This window comes from Leptidea sinapis, chromosome 33, assembly GCF_905404315.1.
Source record: "Leptidea sinapis chromosome 33, ilLepSina1.1, whole genome shotgun sequence".
Taxonomy (NCBI): Eukaryota; Metazoa; Arthropoda; class Insecta; order Lepidoptera; family Pieridae; genus Leptidea; species Leptidea sinapis.
In genome coordinates this window covers 2,824,079-2,851,078 of record NC_066297.1, presented here as the reverse complement: position 1 = coordinate 2,851,078, position 27,000 = coordinate 2,824,079, and the positions used below count along the sequence as shown (strand labels likewise).

General features: G+C 33.2%; 1 protein-coding gene across 1 annotated transcript in view; it reads right to left on the bottom strand.

Annotated features, from left to right (window-relative positions):
* Positions 1-182: 182 nt before the first annotated feature.
* Positions 183-27,000, bottom strand: part of LOC126974787 (uncharacterized) — an 82,512-nt gene continuing 55,694 nt past the window's right edge. Inside the window, exons 3-8 of the mRNA XM_050822469.1 lie at positions 18,800-18,916; positions 15,562-15,658; positions 6,801-6,910; positions 5,884-5,991; positions 4,370-4,468; positions 183-3,052 (exon numbers count right to left, since the gene is read on the bottom strand). Coding sequence (XP_050678426.1) covers positions 2,917-3,052; positions 4,370-4,468; positions 5,884-5,991; positions 6,801-6,910; positions 15,562-15,658; positions 18,800-18,916 — 667 coding nt within the window. The 3' untranslated portion in view covers positions 183-2,916. The remainder of the gene's footprint in view (positions 3,053-4,369; positions 4,469-5,883; positions 5,992-6,800; positions 6,911-15,561; positions 15,659-18,799; positions 18,917-27,000) is intronic.

Sequence of the window (27,000 nt, the reverse complement as noted above, 5' to 3'; positions counted from 1 at the left end):
TATTTGACTTTGACTTTAAATTGACTCTTGCTAGTCATCAAGTTGTAAAGCTCGTTGACTTTTGCATGAACATATTAATGCATAAAGTTCATTGCAAAAAAAGCGGAAAGGGAAATGTGAAAAATAAAAAGACGATCTGCTCAGGAGTAAGTAACTATATTTATTAAAAAATAAAACACCAATTATAATTTAATACATTATATCTATTGATTACTGTATATTAAATACAACTCATCCTCAATACTAACATTTATTGTCAAGGAATTATTATTGTCAACTTTATAGTCGCATTATTAGAATTATTGTCACAATCCACTATTCATAATAATATTCAGTAGCTAGATAAATAGTAAATACAATTTGACATCGCCTCAGGTTGCAAGTTTCACGGAATCATAGCACAAATCTATTAGTACCACAGTTTAAAAAACGCACGAAGTCCACGAGCTGATATGCGGCTAACTGTGACATTGAATACCACGGAAAGAACTCTAGATTTGTGTTATCATTCCACGGTTAAAGATTCCTAAAATTGTGATATGACAGTGAAATATGTCTCCGTATAGAACAGATATGTCCGTAGTAAGTTCTAGATTATAGACACATTTTAAATAACTATAACACGTAAAAAGTTCGCTAAACTGTTACAAACTGACTCGTAGTAACTAAAATAATTTTGTAAATTTCTACAGAATATTGTTAAAATATCATATTGTGTAAATTAATGTATATAATAGTAATGACGGGGAGGACCTGGTGCCCCGTCCCGTTACAACGAATAGAAGGTTAACGAATTGATTAGCTTAAAGCTGTAATAATGTAATATAATATTTTAAAGCCAAATTTTATAGTCTGTAAGTTATGACGATCTCAACCGTCGGTTACACAAGTCAAGACGATAATTATACAATACCTAACACGTAAATAGTTAACAATTTTCTTTCGCAGCCTTCTGAGTCTCGAAATTATAAAAAAAAACGCCAAGTTGACTTAGCTGATCTTCTTTATTGTTTGAAAGTGTCTAGTTCGTCAATTGTTCAATGATTAGATTGACTCTACATTTGCCTATGGTAATAATAATATGGTGTAATATGTATCAATAATTGACCAGCAACAAACAAATTAGTCGTATAAGTTCCTGTGTATTTATAGGTTTTAACTTAAAAAGAGAACTATTGATGTAAATGCTTTGTTTTAATATTATTATTGTAACAAGCAAGAACAGGTCACATTTCATAAGTTTTAAAACCATTTTGAAGACAAGTTAGGCTGCGAACACACCTACACTTACAAACATTAATTGATATTAATAGAAGCGCTTCTTGCGCTATGCTTATATATCTATAATAAACACGAAACATTTAACATATTAAAGCATAGTCCATCGGGTCGGATAGTGCATCCAAAATATATCCGAAAATTTTCAGCAAAGACCATTTCACACCGCACGTTACCGACACCGACTTGGCCGTCTCGAAGGCTTTTGAATCTTTAATATCAGATAATAATCTTAGATCTAATAAATTTAGCTTGATTAGAATAACATTCATTAAAATATCTCACACTTATTTGTATATTGTCACGGAAAATTGATTATTGACAAAAAATATTATGTTTTGTGATGTTGAGTATGTGGTAAAGAATACAGTCCACATTAGAAGCTAACTATTACGTTAGGCATGTGTTATTTTAATCAAGCTACATTCTCCGAAGAATAGCGACTAATCGTAATCACAACAATTCAGTAAATATTCGAATAAGCTACGTGGTTATTTATTGATTAAATCGTAAACACATTTGTGCCAAGCCATCGAGATTACACTCTTTATATACCTCAAGAGCCAGTGAGTAATGACTAGAACGATTTTAGTGTAATCCTATCCACGAGAATGTCGGGCTCTGACGTACCCGTGGATTCCACAATCTTTATTGAAATATTAGTTATGATTTTATGTTATTGTGGTTAGACAGACAAGAGATGGCGCCACTTTCTTTAACAATTATTAATTCTGAGAAAGGATTATAAATTATTGTATTCCTAGGAGATTCTTAGCATGGACCTCCTTTTCCCAATAAAAATGTATGCCTAAAATATGTTAGTACCGGAATTGTTTAAGAATCTGACTCTACTGTTTATCCATCTCAGTTGTTCAAACAGATTGACTCGTTGGTATTTTAAAGTATTTAAGACAGGAGTGTCACTGGAGACAGCAACTTTTGGAACATAGAAATAGCCTCTATAAAATTATTTATGAAATATTAATTATATTTAAAAGCAAGCGATAAACAATAGCGATATTATCTATTAATTGGATTACACTATACAATTACTAGTCTAATAAACATCAATAATTGTAAACATTGATTTTTATTGTCAATCCAACGTCCAAATTGACGCTACAGGGTAAAATAATTGATCTTGTAAAGTACTAATCAAAAAATCAATAATTTCGAGAGCGCGAATCACAAAAAACTTGAGATATCTGCACTTCCGGTGTCAAGATACAACCACAGACATGATTTTACACGTGTGAGGAGCCAATCACATCCATCGTCCATGTTTGTTACAAAACAGTAAACTCTTTAGTCATCAATTTTGATATTTTTCAAAATAAAATAAAGTTCTCTCTTGTGGCAAAGGCTTTCAAAATAAGGCTTCTTATTTATTTTAATTATTGTTATTGTTTTAAAGATATCCCTTAATTTTTGTGATCCGTGTTCAAGATTTCTAAAAGGACTATTCTTACATTATAAAATATTTGTGTAAAGCATCTACAAAGATATAAAAATAAAGCTCGCATCGGCAAAGCGAAGATATGATAGAGATATGATTTAATACTGATAATTGGGTTTAAAGCCAGAGAATTGTACGGAGATTTCCCTCCCGGAATGTTTGATCGTCCGTCGTGGTATCGTTCAGTAGATGTAGGGGACGTACTCGGGGAGCGTGTACTCCATGTAGGGGTGGTAGAAGTTGCGACGGACTGGGGGGAGCATGACGTCAGAGTAACGGTTGAATTGGGAGATTTGCCGGCTGCCAGTCGGTGGTTTCCTGTACAGATTACAAATTTGCTTAAAGAAAATGATTACGATTCGGTCTATTTGATGTGTAATTTATGAGAAAAAAAATACGAGACGAGCAAGTCGTTCACATGACAGTAAGTTATACATACGCCCTGCTCATTCAAATTCAAATAATTTTATACAAGGTAGGATTTAAAAACACTCATTCAAATTAGTGTGCCTCAGACCTGAGAAGAACGGGTGCAAGAAACTCAGTTGGATTCTTTTTTTTAAATTCTTTACAATATAGATAATATATGTCTTAAAACTTATGTCATCGCGGAATTTTAACATACTTATTTAATCCAATTGCATGAATCGAAATAACGGCATCAAATTATTGTTAAATAGGTTGAGGGCGTTCGCTCCATTCCCAGTCTCTGGTATCATCAGGAAAGCCATTAATCTTATAGTAACCTTTACCACACAAATGTTATTAACAATACTTTAGAATTATCAAATATTTGTTTTTTTGGATCATGTTGTAAAAGCATATACATCGCCCAATAAAAGACTTACTAACTTGACTTATAAATGTCCCAGTTACTAGCGAATTCGTTAATGTGCTTATGAGCATATAGAACATTACCAAGAATATATTATTGAGATGCAACAGTCAAAATGTTTATTTATTTCTTTAAATTTTTCCCTTATTGATTCATTAGGACCTAGGTTATAAATATCGCATTACAATGCAGCAGATTCTGAAAAATTCTTTAAATCTGAGCATATTCGTACCTGTGCCATCTTGAGAAATAAAATGTTAAATCTAACCAAAACACAAATTTTGGTTGCATGGTCCTATTTTTTTTTATGAAATCGTCTGCTAGTCTGCATCCTGTACAAAGAAGCCTCCCACGTGTATTATTGATTCATCAAAGCTCCTTATATAGACAGAATATGTGTTTGAGAATATTGATGAGGTGATGAGATCAGAAAATCTACAATACCAGAGGTAAATTATTTAAGAATGTGGAATGTCAAACATCAAGATGGAGAAAGTAGTGGACCTTGAGAATTCCTCCAAATGTATATAGTAGAAAATGCAGAGAGACCGCACCTCTCTACGTATGCCAAAGAAGTTGAGTGTGTGAGAAATTTAATTCAGGATGCACTGAGATTATATGAACACTGGTGAGATGCTCATATAGCAGTGATTCAGAGTAAAAGTCTAAGTTGCCTGAATGATTTCTTTACGTCACAATATTGATATGATGATGAAAGTGTTTCAACTTCCCTGATCCGTGTGATGATGCCGATTTGCAATATTCGTTGCATGATATTTACGAAAATCCTCAAAACTTACTTGTTGGCATGTCGCGTAGTTGGATCATCAGCGGGATACTCGATTGGCTGCATACCTCGGGGTTCTTGTTCTCCATATGTCCCGTAAGCGAAGTCATCACTGTACGGCAGCAACCAAATAAATACAATTTAATGTGTCAGCATCTACACAGATTTCAATAGAGCCTTCGACAAAGTAAACACTTATACTTGACTAAAAAAATAGTAAATTGTGGAATCACTAGGAATTTGTTGCAATGGTTTGATTCATACCTATGTAATAGAATCCATCGTGTAACCACTTAAGGGCTTACATACGAAACTTTTACCAAAACGTTCCTCAGGGATTCCATCTAGGTCCTATTTTATTCTTAGTTTTACGAACTATATTTCAGAATATAAATAACCACTTACTCTTTGCCAATGACATAAAACTATATTGAACAGTTAAATTACTATTCGATTTTGTTGGTTATATGCTTATGATTATATTTTCAATTTACTGGAAATAAAAATACATATTATTCCATTATTTGTATACGGACCTCTAAAAAATACGAGAACTGGCGGATAGTCGATATTTCTAACATAATAAACGCGAGACAAAATTTGAACTACATATAAAATAAATTACTCATGTGTGATGTAATCAGGATTGTCTCACTACATTAGGTGATTGTTTAATGTGCTCTTATCAGATCACATAATTCTTACAGTTAAAGACTAGCTGCTGCCCACGACGTCGTCTATGTGGATGCTATAAAGCACCAAAAATACTATGACTACATCTAGCGTGATAATATGTTGCCAATACGTTGCCTCATTCTATATAACTACTTTTTTAGTTTTCATCATTAAGTATTCATTTAGTAACAAATATAATGTACCAGAAATTATATTTGAGCCAGATAGCATCCTTCGAAAACAGCCAAGGAAGAAGGAAAACAGGAAAGAAGGAAATCGATGGCCGTATCGAGAATGCATGGAAGAGCTTCTGGTCCATGAATCACTTTATAAAGGGAGGTGATCCCCTGTCACTAATGCGCACATTCGTCGACATGTGAATCCTGCCCATCCTAACTTATGGTGCACAGACATGGTCACTTATGGAAATCAGAATTCCAAACTCCATGTTTCTCAGCGAGCTATGGAGTCAAACAAATCAATCGTATTAGAAATACAGAAATGTGCTTCAGAACTGGAATTGCTGATGTGGGACAAAAAACCACCAGGCTAAAGTGGAACTGGGCTCTGCATGTATGTCGGATGTACACAGACCGATGGGCAAAGGTCGTCACGCATTGGGATGGGCAAAGATGGCGAGGCAGACCCCGAAAACGATGGCGTGACGATCTGGATACTTAAAACAAGACCTGGTCGGAGCTGACAAAGAATCGCAATAAATGGAGTAAAGCAGAGGAGACTTTTGTCCAGCAGTGGGAGCCAATAAGCTAATAAAAAAATATTCAATGCACAGATTTGTTTCTTACGTACCCGTGACTTATAAATAAATAAAAAAGATAACAAAAGACATACCCTCGTCCAGCGGCAATCTCCTTTAACTCGTGCTTCTGCTCCGTCTCGTACTTCCTCTGCAACTCGCGGAGATGTTCTTGCCGGATCAATTTCTTCAGTGCTTCGAATCTGCATACAAACAGCAAGTAAACCTCCGAGTTAGGCAAAAGAACATGTTGATAAATATTTATGGGCAGGGCGATACTGCAGTGGACATGATGCAGGCATCGTAGATGGCATCACAACCGTTTCTCAGTTATTGTGTTTCAGTCTGAGAAGCAGTTCAGTTCAGTTTTAAAGCGATAAAGTAAGACAAAGACGGACCAGTAAACTCATATAAGTAGATCAACTACTTATATGAGTTTACTGGTCCGTCAAGACTTCATAGACCATTTTAGATACCGACTACAACTAGATACCGTACTACCTAAGAACAAAAGCTTTTTTAATACGGCAACTATTAGATGCTTGTGTGTGGCATCTTGACACTCAATGGCTTCTTTCAAATTTTGTAACATACACTTCATGTTATTTTACACTGAAATTAATAAAATATAAAATGATCACTGATGATATACAATCCCAGTGTCTTTCTTATATCTTGTAGTATTATTTTTACAAAGTGCTACTACGCAACCATTTTAGTTTCAATTATTAGCAAAGTTAAACAGAGCATGCGACACGACAACGTGCAACGTTGGGCGTAGAATTAAATTCCGCACTTTGCGACTACGCCTGCCATATCTAGTTCGAGCGCAGCGGAGACCAATCCTAAATGTAAGCTTACCATCTTATATCTCAATTCAACGGGATCGTACTCATGAGAATGCAATCACGGTGCCATTCAGAATTTATTTTGTTATTACAAATGTTTACCATAGATTATGATCTGATGTATTAAACTCTGAAGCTTATTTCTGTTTGAAAAATAGTCTGACCTGTCCCTTTGCGGAGGCACCATGAAGGTGGAAGGTCCCCTTGGTCGCGAAGGTCCAGAGTAACGCAAAATCTTGCCAGAGGTATGTGGAACATTCAGCATCCCGAACATCTGGAATTAACAAATCAGTTGGATGCAATTACTAATTATGACATTAATCACGACCTTCATGTTCACGAAGCATCCTTACACAAACAATGAGTTCAAGCTCTAAAGGTTGACAGAGGTTGAGGTTGTAAGAGGTTCATCCAATATACGATAATTTATATTTATACATTTAATTCTTTATTCCTTTTCATGAAATAATTTATATTATTTAAACACGACTCATATATTGGACGCGGCATCTTACAATCTAATTTGTTATGTATATTACAGCCATTGTAAAATACTCTATTTGATTGAAAAGAGTTGCCGTCGAGTTTATTTTATGTTCTTCTCGCGAGCTCACTCTTTAGCCAACATATGGTAAATTCAGTAATTTAAAAGAAATAATTGTAGTGACGATTCAAAAGCGTTTAGTTTAAGCCTACTTAAATAAAGTTTATTTGACTTTGACTTTAAATCGGCTCTTGCTAGTCATCCAGTTGTAGCAGTTTGACTAATATATTTATAATAATATCAATAAGGCGTACGATAACAAACGGTCTATACGAATGTGAGTTTGTTTGTTAACCTGTAAATTAACAATAATATCCTGAGATGAGTGACAGTGGACTCAGTTGGCGATGGATAGCTCACTCCTGTATTTTTTAGAGTAGATGATTCTCCAGATATTAGTAGCAAAGGTGTAAAGGAACTTAGTTGCTTAAATTTCATGAAAATCTTACCACGGTAATCGTTGTTTAATTGTTTGTGAATAAGTGATTTAAGAGACATTTGCACAATACATTATAATATGTTACCTGAAATATTTATTTTTCACCAAAAAGCATTGCGGATTTTTTTGTTTCAAAGCTATGTCTGACTATGAATTTATTTTTGATAAGTTAACTTATTTAATATTTATATTCAAATTCAAATATTTTTATTCAAAAAAGGATGTGATATCACTTATTGAAAGTCAAAAACTACCACCCATTCCAAAAAATATGCCTCAGACCTGAGAAGAACGGGCGCAACAAACTCAGCGGGCTTCTTATTTTCATAAATAATATGGTTATAAAGTAATATTGTACAATTAAACTTATTATTTAATAGCCTGAGGGCGGTCGCTCTATTCCCAATCCCATGAATTTATTCGTTAACTAAAACGCTTATTCTAGAATAATAATATATATAATAATAATAATAAACTTTATTGGCAACATAATTACACTGCTAATAGGTCATAGTTTATAATATAATAACTTTAAAAAACAAGTAATTTTAACATAAAATATTAGATTAAAATTATAAGTAAACAAAATTATGAACTTAAATTATAAAAACCACTAAAAAATAATTAAAACATACCTAGTAAAATTAAAATAAATAAAACAATTAGATTGAGGAGCAGTGCAATCACTTTAGTATTGCCAATCGGAGGCCCACTCAGTATGCGTCGAGCCTTCAGAGACTCGACACTGATTTTCAGTAGGCACCGTGTTACGCAGCACGGACAGCGACTGCGGTATAAAAATACTACCTACATCTTCAATTATAATTTAAATACATATTTCTACACTAAAAGCAAAATTTTATAACTATATTAGCAAAATAAATAATAAATTTATATAACACAACTACAGTCATTGTTTATTGTTGAAAAATGTAAACTACGCGGACACAGGGTATAAAGAGAATAAGAAAGAAAAAATAAATTGGCAATAGACACGTTATTTGAATAGATTCTTCTCTTTACATTTGAACCTCGGACCAACGATTTTCATAAAAAAAAATATATAGGGGATTTCGGGGGCGATAAATCGATCTAGCTAGGTTTCAATTTAAAAAAAATGTATTTTTATCCGTGTTTTAATGAGAAACAACTAGAATAACATTAGAATACAAAGGTGAATTTCGCCATTACATACAAAACTATAATAGCTCAGATGGGTGATCCGGAAAGCAGAAGACTCGGGTTCAAATCCAGATGTCCTATTAGTTTATTTTTTGTTCAAGTTTTGTACATTCTTAAAAATCCGGATATTGTTATTAATAAAAGAAGTTTGAAATGTGTTTCCTTTTCTTTTTAAATAAATAAAAATATTAATTGTGTTACTTTTTATGCCTTGGATTGCTTAACTTAATAATAACGACTGGTTTATTTAAATCAAAAAATATATAACAGCAGGTTTTTGAACAACACAGAGAATTTTAGCGCATTATTCATTCGATTATCTTTTACTTTCATCTCAAAAGTTTCAAGGGTTATGTAAGGGTTTTAATGAGCTTAAATATTCTACTGAAGTATCTCCATTTCGGTCAAACAATTTTGTAAAGTGTAGATCAAAGATCATTATTGTCGAGTCTACGATACTACGGCGTAGCAACCAGTCACATTCAAAATTATAATCTGAGGTTCGTAATGTTTGCTTCCACTTTTCGGATTCTGGTCATGCGATGGTAACTGACACGCCCTGCCATTACAATGCAGTGCCGCTCAGGATTCTTGAAAAGCCCAAATATTCTGAGCGGCACTACAATTCTCGCCAGCTTGAGACATAAGATCTTAAGTCTCATTTGCCCAGATATTCCACTAGCTACGGCGCTCTTTAGACCAAAACACAGTAATGTTTACACATTACTGCTTCACTGCAGAAATAGGCGTCGTTGTGGTACCCATAATCTAGCCGTCATCCTGTGCAAAGGAGCCTCCCACTGGTGAAATGATAAAAAAAGTGTAATTATAAATCGAGCGATGTTAATAAAATGCGTTTTTGTAAATCGCTTCAACTTTTCGATGTTTTTGAGCTATATTGAGCCCTCGAACAAATATTGATTAAATCCAAAATACCTTATAATATAAGTTTACCCTCATCAATTTCAATCAGAGTGTCAAAACCACAGAAAAGCTCTAACAAAACTCAAGATTAACTCAATAACTCTCTACGAACAGGGCCGGATTCATAGATCTGAAAAACCTCGTTTGGATTTTTTTTTCTCTTAAAGTAATATTTACTTTGTGAAAATTAATTAAGCATGTGGTAGATACCTGTTATTGTTTGTTACATTAAGTACATTATATTTAGTCTGTTTTATAAATATAGAATGCATCAATGTAAACAAATGTTGGTATTTCTAAATAAATAAATAAATTATCAGCAGACAAACATGAGGACCAACGCCCCCCCTTTAATCACTAATAATTATTATTGATTTGCCGCCGTAAGCGATGTTTTCATTTATTTTACAATCGAGTACTGGAGAGACATATATTTGTTAAATGTGGTTGTATTCCCAGTTGGAGTTCATTTATTTAATTTGCTTATCAACCGGAATATAATAGAATAAAAACAAGACGTAGAAAAATATATAGCTCATGCTCCCAGCGGTTTTAAACTAGCAACCAGTCGCTATTATAAGCCTATGATAATAAAACGCTTCTATAAATATAATTTAATTATTTTACTTTACACTTTAAATTTATAAATGATATATCAAAATATAAAATACCTCACAAAATCTTACAATACATAAGTTACACTACATAACTCTTAAGAATATTAGTTTGAGCGCTTACTACTGAAAAACCAGTTGGATTTTATTTTTGGATTTGGTTGCCAATTCATAAGGATGGCTTTATAATAGCATGAAGCGTAATTTATATATATATAGCGTAATTTTGTCTCACCAGAAACAATGGTATTTCTAAAGCAAATCGGAACGAACAGACTGCCGAGCTTAAACCGCGTGCGCTGACTAAGTAGTTTCATACATAAATACTGTTTTATTTTATAAATTATCCATAATAACATAAGAACATTTCTTTTATAAAATTAGTGATGTCTTTTCAATATTAATGCGGACATGAAAACAAATCTTATAACTATTTTTACAATATTATAATTACCTTAAATTAAAACTATCATTACGGGGAAGTGTACCAAGAATACTGGCAGCATTTCCGCGTTGGATAGCTAGCCAGCGTTTGGGTTTCCAGTAGCCCTAATACGGCGCGTAGATAGTACTTTCTACATTCTCCGCGCCTCTGGGTCCCACGGGCCAAGCGTCTCGACACCAAACGGCACAAAGATGTAAGACTAACTGTGACTAACATATTTGCGATATTTACTATCTTCGGCAGTCGAAGCAGCAACCCCAGCACCAACTGATGTAACTGTGACATGAGAAGGAGCCAGAGTGTGGGCGCAAGTCGCGTCTCCCACAAGCGCTCTTCCCCGTGCGCAAGCCCCAAGAGTCATTCCATTAGGACGCCTGCCTTCGCGATGGGTAATACCATTTGGCTCTAAAACAGCTGGTATATTAAGAGCGGCAAATGCCCTGCAGATGAGTTCATTAATGCTGGCGTTAAGAGCATCTACCTGAGAGCCACATCGGCAGTTATGTGTTATATTAAAAAATAAACTTGAATCCGGCCCTGTAAAGGGTGTATAAAGAGAGGGTAGCCACGAGCGATTTTCAGATCAATAACCGTGAAACGTATGGACAAATCATTGATGCTGGATGTTGGCAAATGTAACATGGTTTTACTTTTTGTTATATTTAAAGTGTTATACTTCGATAATCTAACCTCTATAAAACCTATAACTTTAAACGTTTTTTATACATAAGTGATCAGCCGTAAATACTCTTTTGAAACACCAGAGAAATTATATCACAGTTGTCAGCCATGAAGGTAGAAGAAAGATCATTCCCCATTTCAGCTGTCAGTTTAATACCAGTCACGGGGTTCACCTCGTCACGATGACAAATATTATCAATGCAACAGTTGAATCTTCATAAAACCAATCCGCTTAGAATGTTTTGCGAAAAAAGTTTTTATGTAAGAAGCTCTGGCTGCTAAAAAATGTGATTAATTACGAGTAAAAATTCCATCGTTCGAATTTCAAATATCCCTATTTCTTTTTTGTTTATTTTTAATACTGAAACTTTAAAACATAACAAATTGTTTAGATGTGCAAGAGCGACATCTCAAGTCAATTTGCTAATATAGAAATATTGGGGTTGAGCAGGTTTTACTGTAAAGTAGATCCTGTAGATGAAGCCACAACCTGAGAGTTGAACAAAGAATACAAGAATTATGATATATCACTCGAACGGTTGGCTCAGAAAGAGCGCTCGATTTGAACGCGAGAGGTCGCGGGTTCGAGTCCCGCATCGTTCATAAATTTTGTTTTCAAACTTTATTTGTGTAATTAATCCCAGAAGTGAGGGTTATCACTTTAAAACATAATAAATTGTGTAGTTATATTTAATTATCGTGCCTCATTGAAAAATGGATCTGCATCGGATTTTTTTTATGATTTTCTTTGATTTCAAATGTGTCCCTAAACCAGACGAGTCATTTCATCGACTCCAAATGCCGCTTATGACTGAAGGTCCTTTTAACGTTAACCATTTACCGTTGGCATATCGAATTTAAGCGCGGTCGTCTATCGTAAGGGAATGAAGAAAGAATTGGTTGTTCTTCTACGACTATTACCGAGGAAAATGTGTTAGCAGTGAAAAATTTAAATCAAGGAAACAAACAAATTACATAAGGAGAAATTCATCATATACAGAGTGGTTTATTGAGAAGGGTGGTGATGGCCAAGTCAGAATCTACGAGACTTAGAGAAAAGTCGTGAAAGAAGTCATGTCCTCGATTTATAAGGTTTTTGATTAAGAGATTTAGATCGGGAAGCGATCACAAGATGCTACACGCGTGAGAAGGAAAGGTCGCGCTGCCACTCAACATCACCGAAGCTCAGAAGCTGGCGCATGTGAAATGGTGCCGTGACATGATCGTGACGGACCGTGGGAAGCCGCCATTATACCGCTGAGATTAAAGCTAGAATTTATTAACTTTCTTTTCGCAGTACGGGAAGTAGAAGTTTATAAATCTTAATAATTAACAAATTTTACTTTTACAGGTTTCACATTCCTTGCGCAACTTATTTGGTAATACTTGTGGTTCGTACTTTTTCTAAAGTTTGAAGGTCGATTAGCAAATTGGGAAAATATTTGGCAATTTTGTTTGCTGGAGTTTCCGCAGCCATAGTAATGCCAAATAATGTTAACTCGTTTAAATATTGCCTAACAAAGTTGCTAAAAATTTTGCTTAATCCGATTGCAAAACAGAAATGTAAAATAAACTTTGTAGAAGTAAAACCTTAAAAAATGTTGACTCCAAAATAATGATGCATAAAAAAATTCGGGATGAGGATAATTGTAGGTTTCAGTAATGATCATAGTGATACAAAGTTTGATTATTATTTTATTCGTATATATTACATAGATTTATTCGGACTCAGAGCTTACATTTTCGATAAATGATACAAGAGAGAGTAACAAAAGTATGAAATAAATACTTTGGTCTGTATATGGTCAATATATCATTGGAATACTGCGTCAATTACTCTTTTTGATCTTGTTATTGATACAGTGCGACTGCTGCATATTTTCAAATTTAATTTGGCGTCCAAAAACTCAATCAACAGAATCGCTAGCGGTATCCGATGCAAAATTTACAAAATTTAAAACTCTAAATTGCATATGAAGTCCTGGTACATGTTGCTAGGATGAAACATGATTACAACCGCTATGAAAGACATTACTATCACCGTTATTTATGTTCTCCTGGTGTCTATGTAATAATACGTCGAGCGCATGACGTCAGAATATAATATTAAGGTATACTCGCGTCATACTCAAGACAATCTCTTCTTCAACTTTGATAGCATATTGCGTGACGAACCCTGTGTGAAATTTAGATAACTATCCTTACTTAAGAATCTAGGTGTGAAAAAGAGACGGAATAGACGAAGAACATGAAACCGTTCTGAAATAATTTAGTGTGCATTAGTCTCCTGTCAAATTGGACCGCGTTTTAATTTTTGTGTTTTTATTAATTAAAAAATATAAACGTGTCGTGTTAATGTATTAGATTGTGTTGTTTCCATATAGAAACAACCCAACTAAAGTATAGGTAAATACTGATTCTTCAATACTACTTTCGTGATGTTTATTTTCGTAGAATTTATGCACTAAAATACTAAATATTACATTTTATATACGCAGTAAGCCCTGTATTTTCTAAAGATTATAATAATTAAAAAAAATTCGACTGCCGAAGACAGCAAGCGTCGCAAATATGTTGGTCTCAATGAGTCATACTTCTTTGTGCCGTTTGGTGTCGAGACACTTGGCCCGGGGGGCCCAGAGGCGCGGAGAATGTTCAAAGTACTATCTTCGCGCCTCAATAAGGCTACTGGAAACCCAAACCGGTCAGATCAGCCAGCTATTCATCGCGGATATGCTGCCAGTATTCTTTGGTACACTTCCACGTAATGATAGTTTTAATTTGATGTAGTCTTAGCATTGTAAATATAGTTATAACATTTGTTTTGTTTGAATAAAATATATTAAAAAAATATGTGTTAGAAAATTAAATATTGTATGCGAGAATATGATGCCCTTTATCAATATTTGTCATAGGTATTGACCAAAAGCATGAACATTTTGAATTTTGTCTTGCCGTAATAAGGAGAGTGTTTGTCTGTTACGCTACTATTCTAAGTTTATAGATATATCACTGTATCCTCACACTGGATTATTGTATTATTAATCACACCGCACACATACCGCATATTAATACTAATAACCTTGTTTATTTAACGTATCTCTCATGTTACCAGTTGGAGGCTCCTTTGCACAGTATGCCGTCTAGATAATGGGCGCCTATTTCTGCACCAATACAAAACAAATATTGGAAATAAAAATAATTATGGATACCCAATCGAAATAAAAACTATCCTATCTCTTAAGTTGGACTTAGCTGCACTCAATGATGTAATCCCCATTAAAATCCGTTCATTAGTTTAGGAGTTCACTGGAAACAAACATCAGGACACTGGATTTATATAAATTAACTAGCTGACCCGGCAAACTTTGTTTTTCCATATAAATTATTTTTAGAGTTGGAGCGTTTCTTTGACATTTCAACATTACTTTATTTTTCTAAAATAAAGTATTTTTACAAAATAAATTTGGCCAAAGTTAGTTCTTGTTATATCAGCTAGCTGCCAATAAAAGCCCCGTCAAAATCGGTCCAGCCATTTCAGAGATTAGTCGGAACAAACAGACACACAGGCGAAATTAGTAAAATGTATTTTTTTGGTGTATGTACCGTATATATATTCATATACATGTAGTAAAGAACTGTTCTTTCAATATTACAAACAGACACTCCAATTTTATTTATATGTATAGATATATGTTGTCGTTCTTTGTCTCGTTTAACTCTCAATCTATTTTTTTTTAATTTATTTAATTATAAAAGTATTCACATTTACAAGTTTTACACATTTCGCCAAACTGTTGCAACAGTTTGTTGGCGAGTTTACGCTCTTACCCTCTTATTCATAATGGTCCGCTAACTTAAAACAGCTGCTACAGAGTGTTATTTTTCATTGTGACTTAGGTCAATAGAAGAAGACGGAGTGAGAATTAGCAATGCTTTAAGTTAGCAGACTATTATGAATAAGGGGGTTAGACTATACTATAATATTGTGCATCTAAAATAAATAAATTATCTATAACTGAAATGCTTTCAATAGATTGAGAGTTTGAGGTTCAAACTAACTCCTGCAAAGCTGCGTATTAGATCATAAACTGACCTCTCCATAGTCGGGTGTACGAACGACATTTGGTGGTGCCTTGGTGATCACTCGGCCGTAAGCTTCGCGAGGAGCAGAAGGGTATTGGTACCGGAACCTGAAACAATATGAGGGTATCACGAAAAAGTTCAACACACTGATCGACAGAAATCATCAAATTAAAATGTTTGTTATGTAGACTTAAGTTAAAATTCCAGTAAAAGTTCACAAGAACCAAACAACAAAATAGAATCATCATCAATTTACAATACTTACAAAATACCTCTACCTACTTACAATTTGACAATCCTGCTAAAATTTGAAATTAATATAATTTTAAAATTTTAAAAATATAATTATTTTTATTAACAGTAATTAAAAGCACAAAATCCTTTAGGGTTATCAAATCATATCAAAATCAATTTATTCATGTAGGCCATGGAAATGACAGTTATGAATATTAAAAGTTTTCTTATCTTTTTATATCCACCGCCTTTGAAGGTTGAGCTTTTATGAGAAGAAGAAGTGGCAAGAAGTTCATTGCCACTTTTTTAAATCAACATTTAAAGTTACATATCTTAAATTAAGTAAATGATTTAATTAATTTTTCAACACACTTGCTCGTAAACTGAGCCTTATTACATCGTTCTTAGGGCTATAAACCAAACTATAACATATACGTGGATAAAATTATTACACACTAGTGCATAATAGAATTATCCCAACAAAATTAAGTTAGAACCTAACTGCAAATTATATAGAGTAAACAGAGTATTTTCAATATAATCGTGTAATACAGTTTTTTTTTAACAACAAAGAGGTTTATGCGACTGAAAATCCATTTAAATCCATCAAATTAATACGAAAAATTTGTATTATTATCAATATATTTATAATTTATCAAGTGTCATTATTATTTTATATAATTTCTTACTTTTGTGATTACAAGCTGTACTTAAGTTTTTTTTTATTATAACGGACGAGACGAGCAGGACTTTCAGCTGATGGTAATTGGTACTCCATACCCATTACACTGCAGTGCCGCTCTGGATTTTTGAAAAACCCAAAAGTTGAGTGTGTGGTGACACTACAATTGCGCTCGTCACCTTGAGACATAAGATGTTAAGTCTCATTTGCCCAGTAGTTTCACTAGCTACGGCGCCCTTCAGACCAAAACACAGTAATGTTTACACATTACTGTTTCACGGCAGAAATAGGCGCCGTTGTGGTACCCATAATCTAGCCGGCTTCCTATGGAAAGGAACCTCCCACTGATAAGTAAATACCATTACTCCTTTTAAATAAGAGCGCCATCTCGCGATCCAACTTAATGTTGTAGCTTATCTTGAACTTCGCTGGCAATCAGCTCTTGTTTTTAAGAGAAATGCTGGTGCAATGGTTAAATTTACTAACTCAATTCGTAATACATCTGGATCAGTGTGGAGTGAATATGCAAGAGGTAATGTTGGTACAATGGCTTCGAGAACAATATAGTGTGAACAACACAGCGGCGCCGCTACAAACAACAGGTGGATATCGTTGCTTTGATCACTTCAACGCAATTTGCATTCAAAGGACAGCGAGAGGCGTGGAGTATCTCGATTAATAATAAAGTTCGATTAAAATATAGAATAATATTTTTGTTGTAGAGTTTAATTATTGTATTTTATTGAATTGTTTTGGGTACAGTGCATAGGTTATTTCTGTTTAAGTTTTAGTATCAATCTTCAGTAGAATCTGGGACTTAGTTTCAGATCGAGTTACTTTTGATTTCAGTTCCAGGGAGATTCTCTATCACGATCTCGAATATTCTCTATTTAAAATTGGATTTGCTGTCATGCTCAACATGATTTATGGTGATCGGATAATCATTTATTTATAACATTACACCTGATTACAATATTATATTTTGTTCTTTTATTCGTAACTTTATTAATAGAATGTAACTTAAAAAATAGTAGCTTACTACTAATCAAATATATATATTATATTATCTGATATATTTAAATTTATATATTGCTCATGGACTTAGAGTAGTTCCCTTGTTTGTGCTTTTTATAAGTTTTTAACATTGATAAGCTATGATTGAATTCCATGTTTTAACAGCAAACAAATAAAATAATTGAGGGCTGTATTTTTATCTATTATAAATCATATAGAAGAAATCAAAACTATTCATAATTTTTTTAAATGTCAAGGCAACTCCATATTTTTTATTACTTCTATCTGCATTTTGACCATCTAGAATGTAATTATAATTAACCTTTCGTTGTTAGATTACTAAGTGTAGGCGTCTTACAGCTTCATAGAAAATATTCAGCCCCATTTGAATTATTTCAAAAAAAATCAGGTGGATTTTCTAATAAAATTCTAAATTATACTTCATGTCAATGGGCGGTGTGAGTGAAAATGTGTCATTTGTGTTTAGCTCGTCTAAATATAATAAGAATATATGTTTTAATGAGATAATTTATCAGATCAAAGAAGTTAAATATTCCCGCACGTAATTGAAGAGGTGTTGGGAAGTGGATGTGACGTGGTGATAAATATATTATATCAATGGCGAAGACTAGACAAGGTCTAGGGTCGCTGTCGGCGATGAGATTTGAGATAAAAACGAAGTAAACTCATTTGCAATAAAATGTTTTGTTACGAACGACCAATGTGAACAGGCCCTTTGTTTTGTTTCCTTGCGGCGGCGTCGTATGCCGGGTCATCTACTTCCCTCAAATAACATGTGCGAAAGAAACGATCGCTGATCCATGCGTCAACTCGTGAACGGGTGTTGCTTGTGGTGCCAGGTCTACCTGTTATAGTTAATAAATCATTGTATTTGTTGGATGCGATTACTATTATGACAGTTATCACGACCATCATGTTCAAAAAGAATCCTTACACAAAAAATGAAATCAAGCTCTAAAGTTTGATATATCCAATATACAATAATTTATATTTATACAGTTTATTACTTTTTATGAAAGATTTGATATTTAAAATGCCTTTAACTTTGTACAGGATTCATATATTGGATGCAGCCTTACAAACTTATTTGTAATGTATATTACACAGTCATTGAAAAATACTCTATTTGATTGAGAAGAGTGGCCGTTGAGTTTCTTGCATGTTCTTCTTAAGAGCTCTACTTTTTCCGAACATGTGGTAGATTCAGTAATTTAAAAGAAATATTTATACTGACTATTCAAAACCGCTTATTTTAAGCATAATTGAATAAAGTTTATTTGACTTTGACTTTATTTACCTGGGAGCAGCACGGGGCATGGCCGTGTAGACGGGCCACTCGTTGTACAGGAGAGGGTCGCGGTAGGTGTTCACCTCATTCATTATCTCCGGAGCGCGCGCTTGTCGCTTGGAGAACCTGCGAGACAGAACCAACATTATGAGATACAATTACAGACACATTTAAAGAACAATAATAGTTATATGTTCAACAAGTGAGCAAAGTTATTTTTTGCTGCGAGTGCTGACTTTAGATCACGAATAGACTTCTAGAATCGAATCACGAGCGTAGAGAGTGATTCTTATATAGACTACTGAGGTAGTGAGTGATTTAAAGGCACGAGACAAAAAAAAATTGCTCTCGTGTGAAACATACAACTTTTCACCTCGACTAGCGAGAAAAGTGTTATAGGTTATGAGGTTAGAGAAACAATTAAGATAATATATAACAATTTTTCTTCAATTTTTCTTTATCATTACAAGTATTTATTTTAAATATTAACTCTTAAAAAAGGCAATAGTAAAACTTATAAAGCTAAAATTCGGTAACATATAAATTGTTGTGACAATGAGATAATACGCTAGGCTAAAATGAGTTTCGGAACGCACCGGATCGCTATGTTTATTTTTTCCCGGAGGTATGGTCACGTGGGGTTCGAAATTTAAATCACTGTCCCTTACGCTCACGCAAAAACACTTTTTGCTGCGAGTTTTCACGTAGCAATAGGGCCCTTTTCGTGCTGGGGAGGCGAAATATAAATGAAACCACCTGAAATATGGGAAAGTAATACGGAAACTGAATTACCGCGACTTCGACATCATTACTTTTCATTTAATTTTTTTATTTTTTAGGATACTTTTAATACGTACATATGGGCGCAAATCGCCACCTATCGTTAATTGTTTGCAACTATTGATATTTATGTTTTAGTTTGTCGTTAAAATGAATATATTATTATAGATATATCTGAAATATATAAGATTTAAATACAAATAGCTATTTGTAAACATGAAACTCTTACTTATTAAGGTCTAACTAATTTAATAGACACTGTTTTGACTGTTTGAATTATTTGAAGATGTTTCATTTATTGTTAAAATACTTAATTGAATGTGTAAATGTTCAAATTAATTTGTATTAGAATTAATATCGTATCAAACTTTATTATTTTATGCAATAAGTCTTTCTTAATTGTATTTCGAAACTTGCTTGCAGCGCCATCTTCTTACTTCGTAGTGTTTGTTCAAATTAAATGAATAAACTATTATATAAATCATTTGAAGTTGTATAAATTCACTTAAACATTTATTGAGCTGTATTTAGGAATTATTTTACAATACCTAATTTTATTTGTGTTTTAAAAGAAGTTGTATCTACTCTGTTTCATCTATTGTAAGGAAGCTATAAAAGCGGTTGTTTTATGTAAAGACGGTTCATATCTATACTAGCAGTTGTGCTTCAATAAACTGAGAAATTCTCAGTGTTGTATTTCTTCATGATGGATCCTGATCAAGGAAACCCTGGCGTAACGCCGGCATACACATTCAAACTGTTCTTTTTTCGCTGCTGGCGGCGCTCTTCTATGATAAAGCGGATATAAAAAATCGAACAAATGTTTATAAATTACTACTTATTAAGTACAAATACAGTTTCATGGTTTTCTCTCCGAAAATGAAGAATTCCCATGCAAACTTTCATCCTTTATTTCAACCCGTTCTTGCCCTTTTTTAAGAAAAAGTGGTAGCTTAAGTATAGTCTATTTTGGTAGTAAACATAATTAAAATCGAATTTGGTGTTAGGTGTGAAAGCGTGACATTGTTTTGACATAGTTTTTTCTTTGATTAATCAAGCGAGTGTTACACATTTAAATAAAACACTATAACAGGATTCAAACGAGAGTAATTGTAGATAGTATATTATCTTTGACTCATTTCATCTGCAGTCCCCATGAAAACGAGATCTGGAAAGGTCTTGAAACGCCGGGTTAACTAAAATAAAAATGTAACGTTTACGCAAAAGTCTTATGTAAAAACAGTTACAAATACGCATTTTAATCCTCGACATCCATCGTCTTCTATACGAATATTTATCCTATATTTCATCCTTACACCGGTCATAATTTTAAAACTGTAAAATAAACCCTGTAGATGAAGCCACAACCTGAGAGTTGAACAATGACATTATATGAACTTTACGTCACTCGAACGGTTAGCTCATTGGAAGAGCACTCGCATTTTATTTTTCAAATTATTTTGTGCAATCTTGTTAGATTTTCACGGAAAGAGAAAAAAATCAATCATTCTTAACTCTATACAATACACCATTGCATAAAATTTAATAAATAATAGATCTAAGGATTATAACAGACGAGGAACTTTATATCGTGAATATACTAGTTTTATTAAAATATATTCTAAAAAGTTTTGGCTAATATCGATTAAAATGTTCTGTTCAATGATTTAGTTCGAAGTTATTTAGATAATGCTTGTATAAGTACGGAATCCCTATTATATTGTATATTCTGAGCGCAATGAAATTTCCAAAGAACGTTCACAACACACTTTGCTTTTTTGGGAAGTGGAAATAGCCACAGATGTCCTTACATACAGTGCTTATGTTTCATTAAGATGAAATGTTTAGACATGCACCGCACATTTTTTGATATAAATATTAGATAATTTATAAGTCTAGATAGACAGTTAGACAACCGATAAAACAGGCCAGGTATATTTGTTTAGTGTGCGTGACAAGCTACGTCTTACACCCGCGATTTGTGTGACACTTTGTGTTAATGTGCGTGAATGGCTCGAGTTCTAAACTCAATTTTTTTCGACGTTTTGTTAGCTGTCATATGTCTATCTTGACGTATAAATGATCAAAGATATTAACATATTTTTATCCAATTTCCTTAATAATAATATCGACTCTCTTTACCTTCTAGACTTCCATGTCTTTTTTTATAATACGTTTAGCAGACCACTTATGGATTACAATTATGAACTTAGCTCTCAAATTACCAGAGGTGGTGATCAATACAACATGTTATATAATACCCTTTTGGCCCCCTTTAAAAAAGACAATTCTAATATACAGCTAATTCCCTAATAATAATAATAACATAATAACGCGGTAAAGTGGTTCCGCGTTTTAGGAAAACACGTTATAGAGGGAGTTTTTAAAGGCCTCGTAATTCATAATAATAATTATTAATCACAATTCTTAAAAAGTCAAATTGTTAGCCTAGTGTAACTATAATGAAGAAATATAAATTTCTCAGTATAGAAATATGTATTTGGGTAATATCGTTTTATATGGTGTAAGTCACACGTTATACGGGTAAATGATGAAACTCGTTATAATCATACCGTGATAATATAGGGTGCATTACTGCTTTTCAGTGAGATTACCAACTTATACACAAAGTAATTTGATTTTTACTGTTACTTTATTACACTATACTTAATTGGAAAACTTTAATTTAATTATTAATTAATATTGACAGATTTTCCTATTTTAAGCGATAGTTGAAAATAATAAACAACCAATTCCTTTTAAGCGTCACTTTTTTCTCTGTATAATGATTACTCTGTAACTTTTGTAATACTTGAAACGGCCTCAGATAATTTTACCCACACACAAGACAACCCACGCCTCCATGGACCCAACAGAGCATGAAATAGCCCTCGTTCAACCTATTTTTATATCGAAGTGAGGTTGGGTCAAACTTTCTTGAGAAAACTGGATAATATGGAATTAATGTTTTTTCTATTTTGGGCTCCGAAGTAAAACCGCTTAACGTGATTTACCTTATTAATATATAAAGTTTGTAATGTCTGATAACAAGTGTAGAAATAAAATAAAACTACACGGGAATATTTATTTTTATGTCAGAGCTTTTGAAACATGACGCATTTCTTATATTATTTTATTCCCATACTTTTGACTTAGATCACGTTTTCAGGGGAATGAAACTTCTGGACTGAAACTGGTTTCGAAACGTCGGGTTTGCTAAAATAATAATAAAAATAAAATTGTTACGAGAAATCTAATGTTAAAACAGTTACAATTACACGCGTTTTAATCCTTTAAAAGATGTTTGATTTAAATCTATTTCACTAACTTTCTAGAAGTTATTTTCACTTAATTAGTACTATTATACTTTGATGAAATAATAACTTTTACCTAGTATTTAAGTGGAAGTGATCAATATGTAGTTAAGTCAAGTCAATGTTGTTTTTATAGACGACCCGCATAGCCCAGCGAAGTAGAGTTCCTGGGTTCAAATCCCGGTAGGTGCAAACATTTATATTACGATGAATATAAATGTTAGTTTCCGAGTCGTTGTTGTTTATATGTAAGTATATCGTTTTCTGGTACCCAAAGTCTTTGCTTCGTTTGGGGTCAGATAATTCGATTATTTTATTATTTTAATCTATTTCGGAGGTATGTAAGTCAGGGTTACATAGTTTTGAAATGGCTTTATTTAAACAGGTTGACCCATTGCTTGTTTAGTGCACAATTTTACCCCCATGTGACTGCACATTTTCCATTTTTTCTTTTTACGTTTATAAACCAAAAAATGGTGCCAAAGTTTTGATTAAGCATAACGTTAAGTAACCTCAATAACGTGGTAATTAAACTTAATAAAGATGATTATTTGTTGTTTTACACGATTTTTATTAGGTTCACCTGTATGTATGTTTGTTTGTAACCGTCTCATTTGAGAGCGATTTTGACCCACTTTAAACGGCCAGATTTCGTTCAAATTCAAATATTTTTATTCAAAATCACTTATTGACCGTCAAAAACTACCACCCATTCAAAATAGACCTCAGACCTGAGAAGAACCGCTGCAATAAACTCAGCGGGCTTTTTTATATACAAATATTCAAACTTTGTAGATTTATCGATGGCCGATGACATTACATTATTGTTGATTTATAGCCAATCTAGTATTAAGCGTGTAATGTTGGGGATCCCTACCCTACATAACGTCATTTTATAAAATAAGTAGTATAAAATGTACCGCATGCAGATAATGGCACTGCATTACAAGTAGTTCAAGCTAACGTAATGGAGCATTATCTCGACTCAATACATCTCAATGAAGGTTATCCATACACTTAGATAGCCCGGTAATATATACGGGGTGTCCCAAAGTTATGGGACACGAAGGGAAAGTACCTTAAATATCGAAGATAGGCTATTTTACTGAAAGAAGACTTTATGTTATTCTTAAAAGTTAGTAATTCTGCATTCAAAGATTTTCTAAAAATTACTTGCCTCGTCTGGGAATCGAAACGACTTAAATGTAAAAAAAACACCCCTACTCTTATGATGCCAATCGAAAGAATGGCCAAAAAATAATAACTCGTCTTAAGTAACATAGTATTTTAAAAGATAGTAGTCAAATAAAGTCTTCTTTCAGTAAAATAGCCTATCTTCGATATTTAAGGTACTTTCCCTTCATGTCCCATAACTTTGGGACATCTGTATAATAATATAATGTTATATTGGCACGCTTTTAGACAAATTATCTTGCCCCAAACTAGGCATAGCCTGTACTATGAGTACAAGACAATGATATATTTAAAACAATATACTTACTTACACATACATAAATACATATAAACATCCATGATCATCATATAAATGATTGCACCTACCGGGTTTCGAACCCGGGACCTCTAGCTTAGTAGTCAGGGTCACTAAATATTCGCCTATATCGGTCGTCATATAATACATAGCTAATTGATTTTTGTATGCACGCGTTTGTTAGTAGGTTACTGTAAAAATTAAATTGGAAAATAAATTTATTTAAATTTAGTATCGATAAACTCAAACATTACTGCACCGATTTTTATGCTATATTCACCAATAGATAGCGAGATTCTCGAGGAAAGTTTTAGAATATAAATTGTTATTTTTCTTTTTATGAAAATAAGGGACGAGACGAGCAGGACGTACAGCTGATGATAATGGATACGCCCTGCCCATTACAATGCAGTGCCGGTCAGGATTCTTGAAAAACCCCAAAAATTCTGAGTGGCACTACAACTGCGCTCCTTAAGACATATATCATAATTTCACTAGCTACGGCGCCCTTCAGACCGAAACACAGTAATGCTAACACATAACTGCTTCACGGCAGAAATAGGCGCCGTTGTGGTACCCATAATCTAGCCGGCATCCTGTGCTAAGGAGCCTCCCACTGGTAAAACTGTTAAGTTTAAGTATTCACTATTGTATGCATTAACGATATTTGTTGGAGGTGTCGGAAGAAAATAAGCCGTCTGGGAAGCTTTCAACGAAAACACTGTCTAAACCCTTTGAGATATAACAGTAAATATACTGTATACCACAATACAATAGTATTGTGGTATTGTGTATCTTTTATAGGTCTACAGAAAAGTCCACAATGGCTTATGTGTATCTCTTACGTACAACATACTATATCCGTTTTAATACTTAAAAAATTGCCAATTATACAGCGATAATATAAAAACTGTTTATACAAATATGATATTAATATCGTATTTATAACATATTATAAGTATTGATTATTAGAATTTTTATTACTACATATTATACAGTCATTCAGAAATGCGTTTTCGTTTCATTTTCAACTCATTAACTTGATTAGTTATACATTTCTGATAGCTTTAGAGTTAAGACTACATTATTCCAGAATACTTACTTATTTTTTTTTTCTATTTACAGAACAGCGTCTGTCAGGTCAACTAGTTAAAAATAAAAAACAAACCGACGGATAAATAAATAAACTCATACGGCCTTACAAATAAACTTGGTATAAAGTTATAACTGATGATAAACAAAGAAAATGCAAAATGTTTAAATCGTGGACAACACTGTCAATACAATGATAATTCTGAAGTTTTCCGAATGACAAGCTGCCTTGCAAATAAACGCGAGAAACGTTATACGTGCGAACAAACCATTCGTAAGCAAAATGTCTATTTGTAAACATTTTACATATTCTTGGTTTAGACTTACTTATAACTTTATGCCATTTTTATTTTATTAGGCCTTTAGAATTCTTCCTCTTACAACTAACTCTAAAACTACATCATAGCTAATTATAATACTATTCTTTTACGACGCATCACAAGACACAAGAAATGTTAAACTAAACAATTTATTTTTAAAGTGACAGCCCTCACTTCTGGGATTAATTACACAAATTAAGTTTGAAAACAAAGTTTATCAACGGTGCGAGACTCGAACACACCATCTCTCGCGTTGGACGCCAGATGTCGCGGTATCGAGTCCCGCAACGTTCATAAATTTTGTTTTCGAATTTAATTAGTGTGATGTTAAACTTTGAACCTCTCTTTTGCGTCAGTGTTTAAAAAGTAGGGTCGAGTAACACTCTTACACTATATAAAATATAAGCAAAGTACCGTTTAGGCAAAGCTTCGGTAGATTTAAACAGTGTTTATATAATCACCATAAAGGTTATTATGGCGAGACCGCGTTCATTCCATCAGGCGTAACAAAGTTGTACAAAAAACATCATAAGAGACAACGGTGAATAAAGGCAATTAATTCGCAACAAGGGTGGAATATAAGAGCTCTCTCACACTGCCCGACGCAATATGTGACGTCGTTAAGAATTAATGTTAATTCAATTAATTGAAATGATTATGTCAGCCGGAATCCAACATATGTTTGAATTAAAGCAGAATTAAGTTTAAATTAAAACATATAAGATACATGAAGGTTTATTAATAGATTAATAGTTATAAAACATACTTCTAGTGTGGTTTAGACAGTTTATATTGGCAAAAAGCGCCTTGACCGTTTTGATATCAATGTCAGGTAACAAACTAGGTAGAAAGGTATATGTTACCGGTAAAATATAATTAAAACATGGTAGTACATATTCAGTTAATTTTAAGATTCATATTGATAATATTTTGATGCCGTTATATTTCTTAGTATACATACTTCTTAAATAAACTTCTTAGTAATTAGAATATGTTTGATTGTCTCTAAAAAATGTAATAAGTATTGATAAGCTATCGGAAGAGCGGAGTTTTCTAACACAGGCGCTATAGTGCTAAAACGGAGGCTTCAATCACGAGTATCGATTTATGTACATACTTGATAAAGAAAATAAATATTTTTGTATTTTTATTTTATTATTGATTGTTGCCATCATCAGCATCATATTAATATTTATTTTAATGCGTTATATGTGA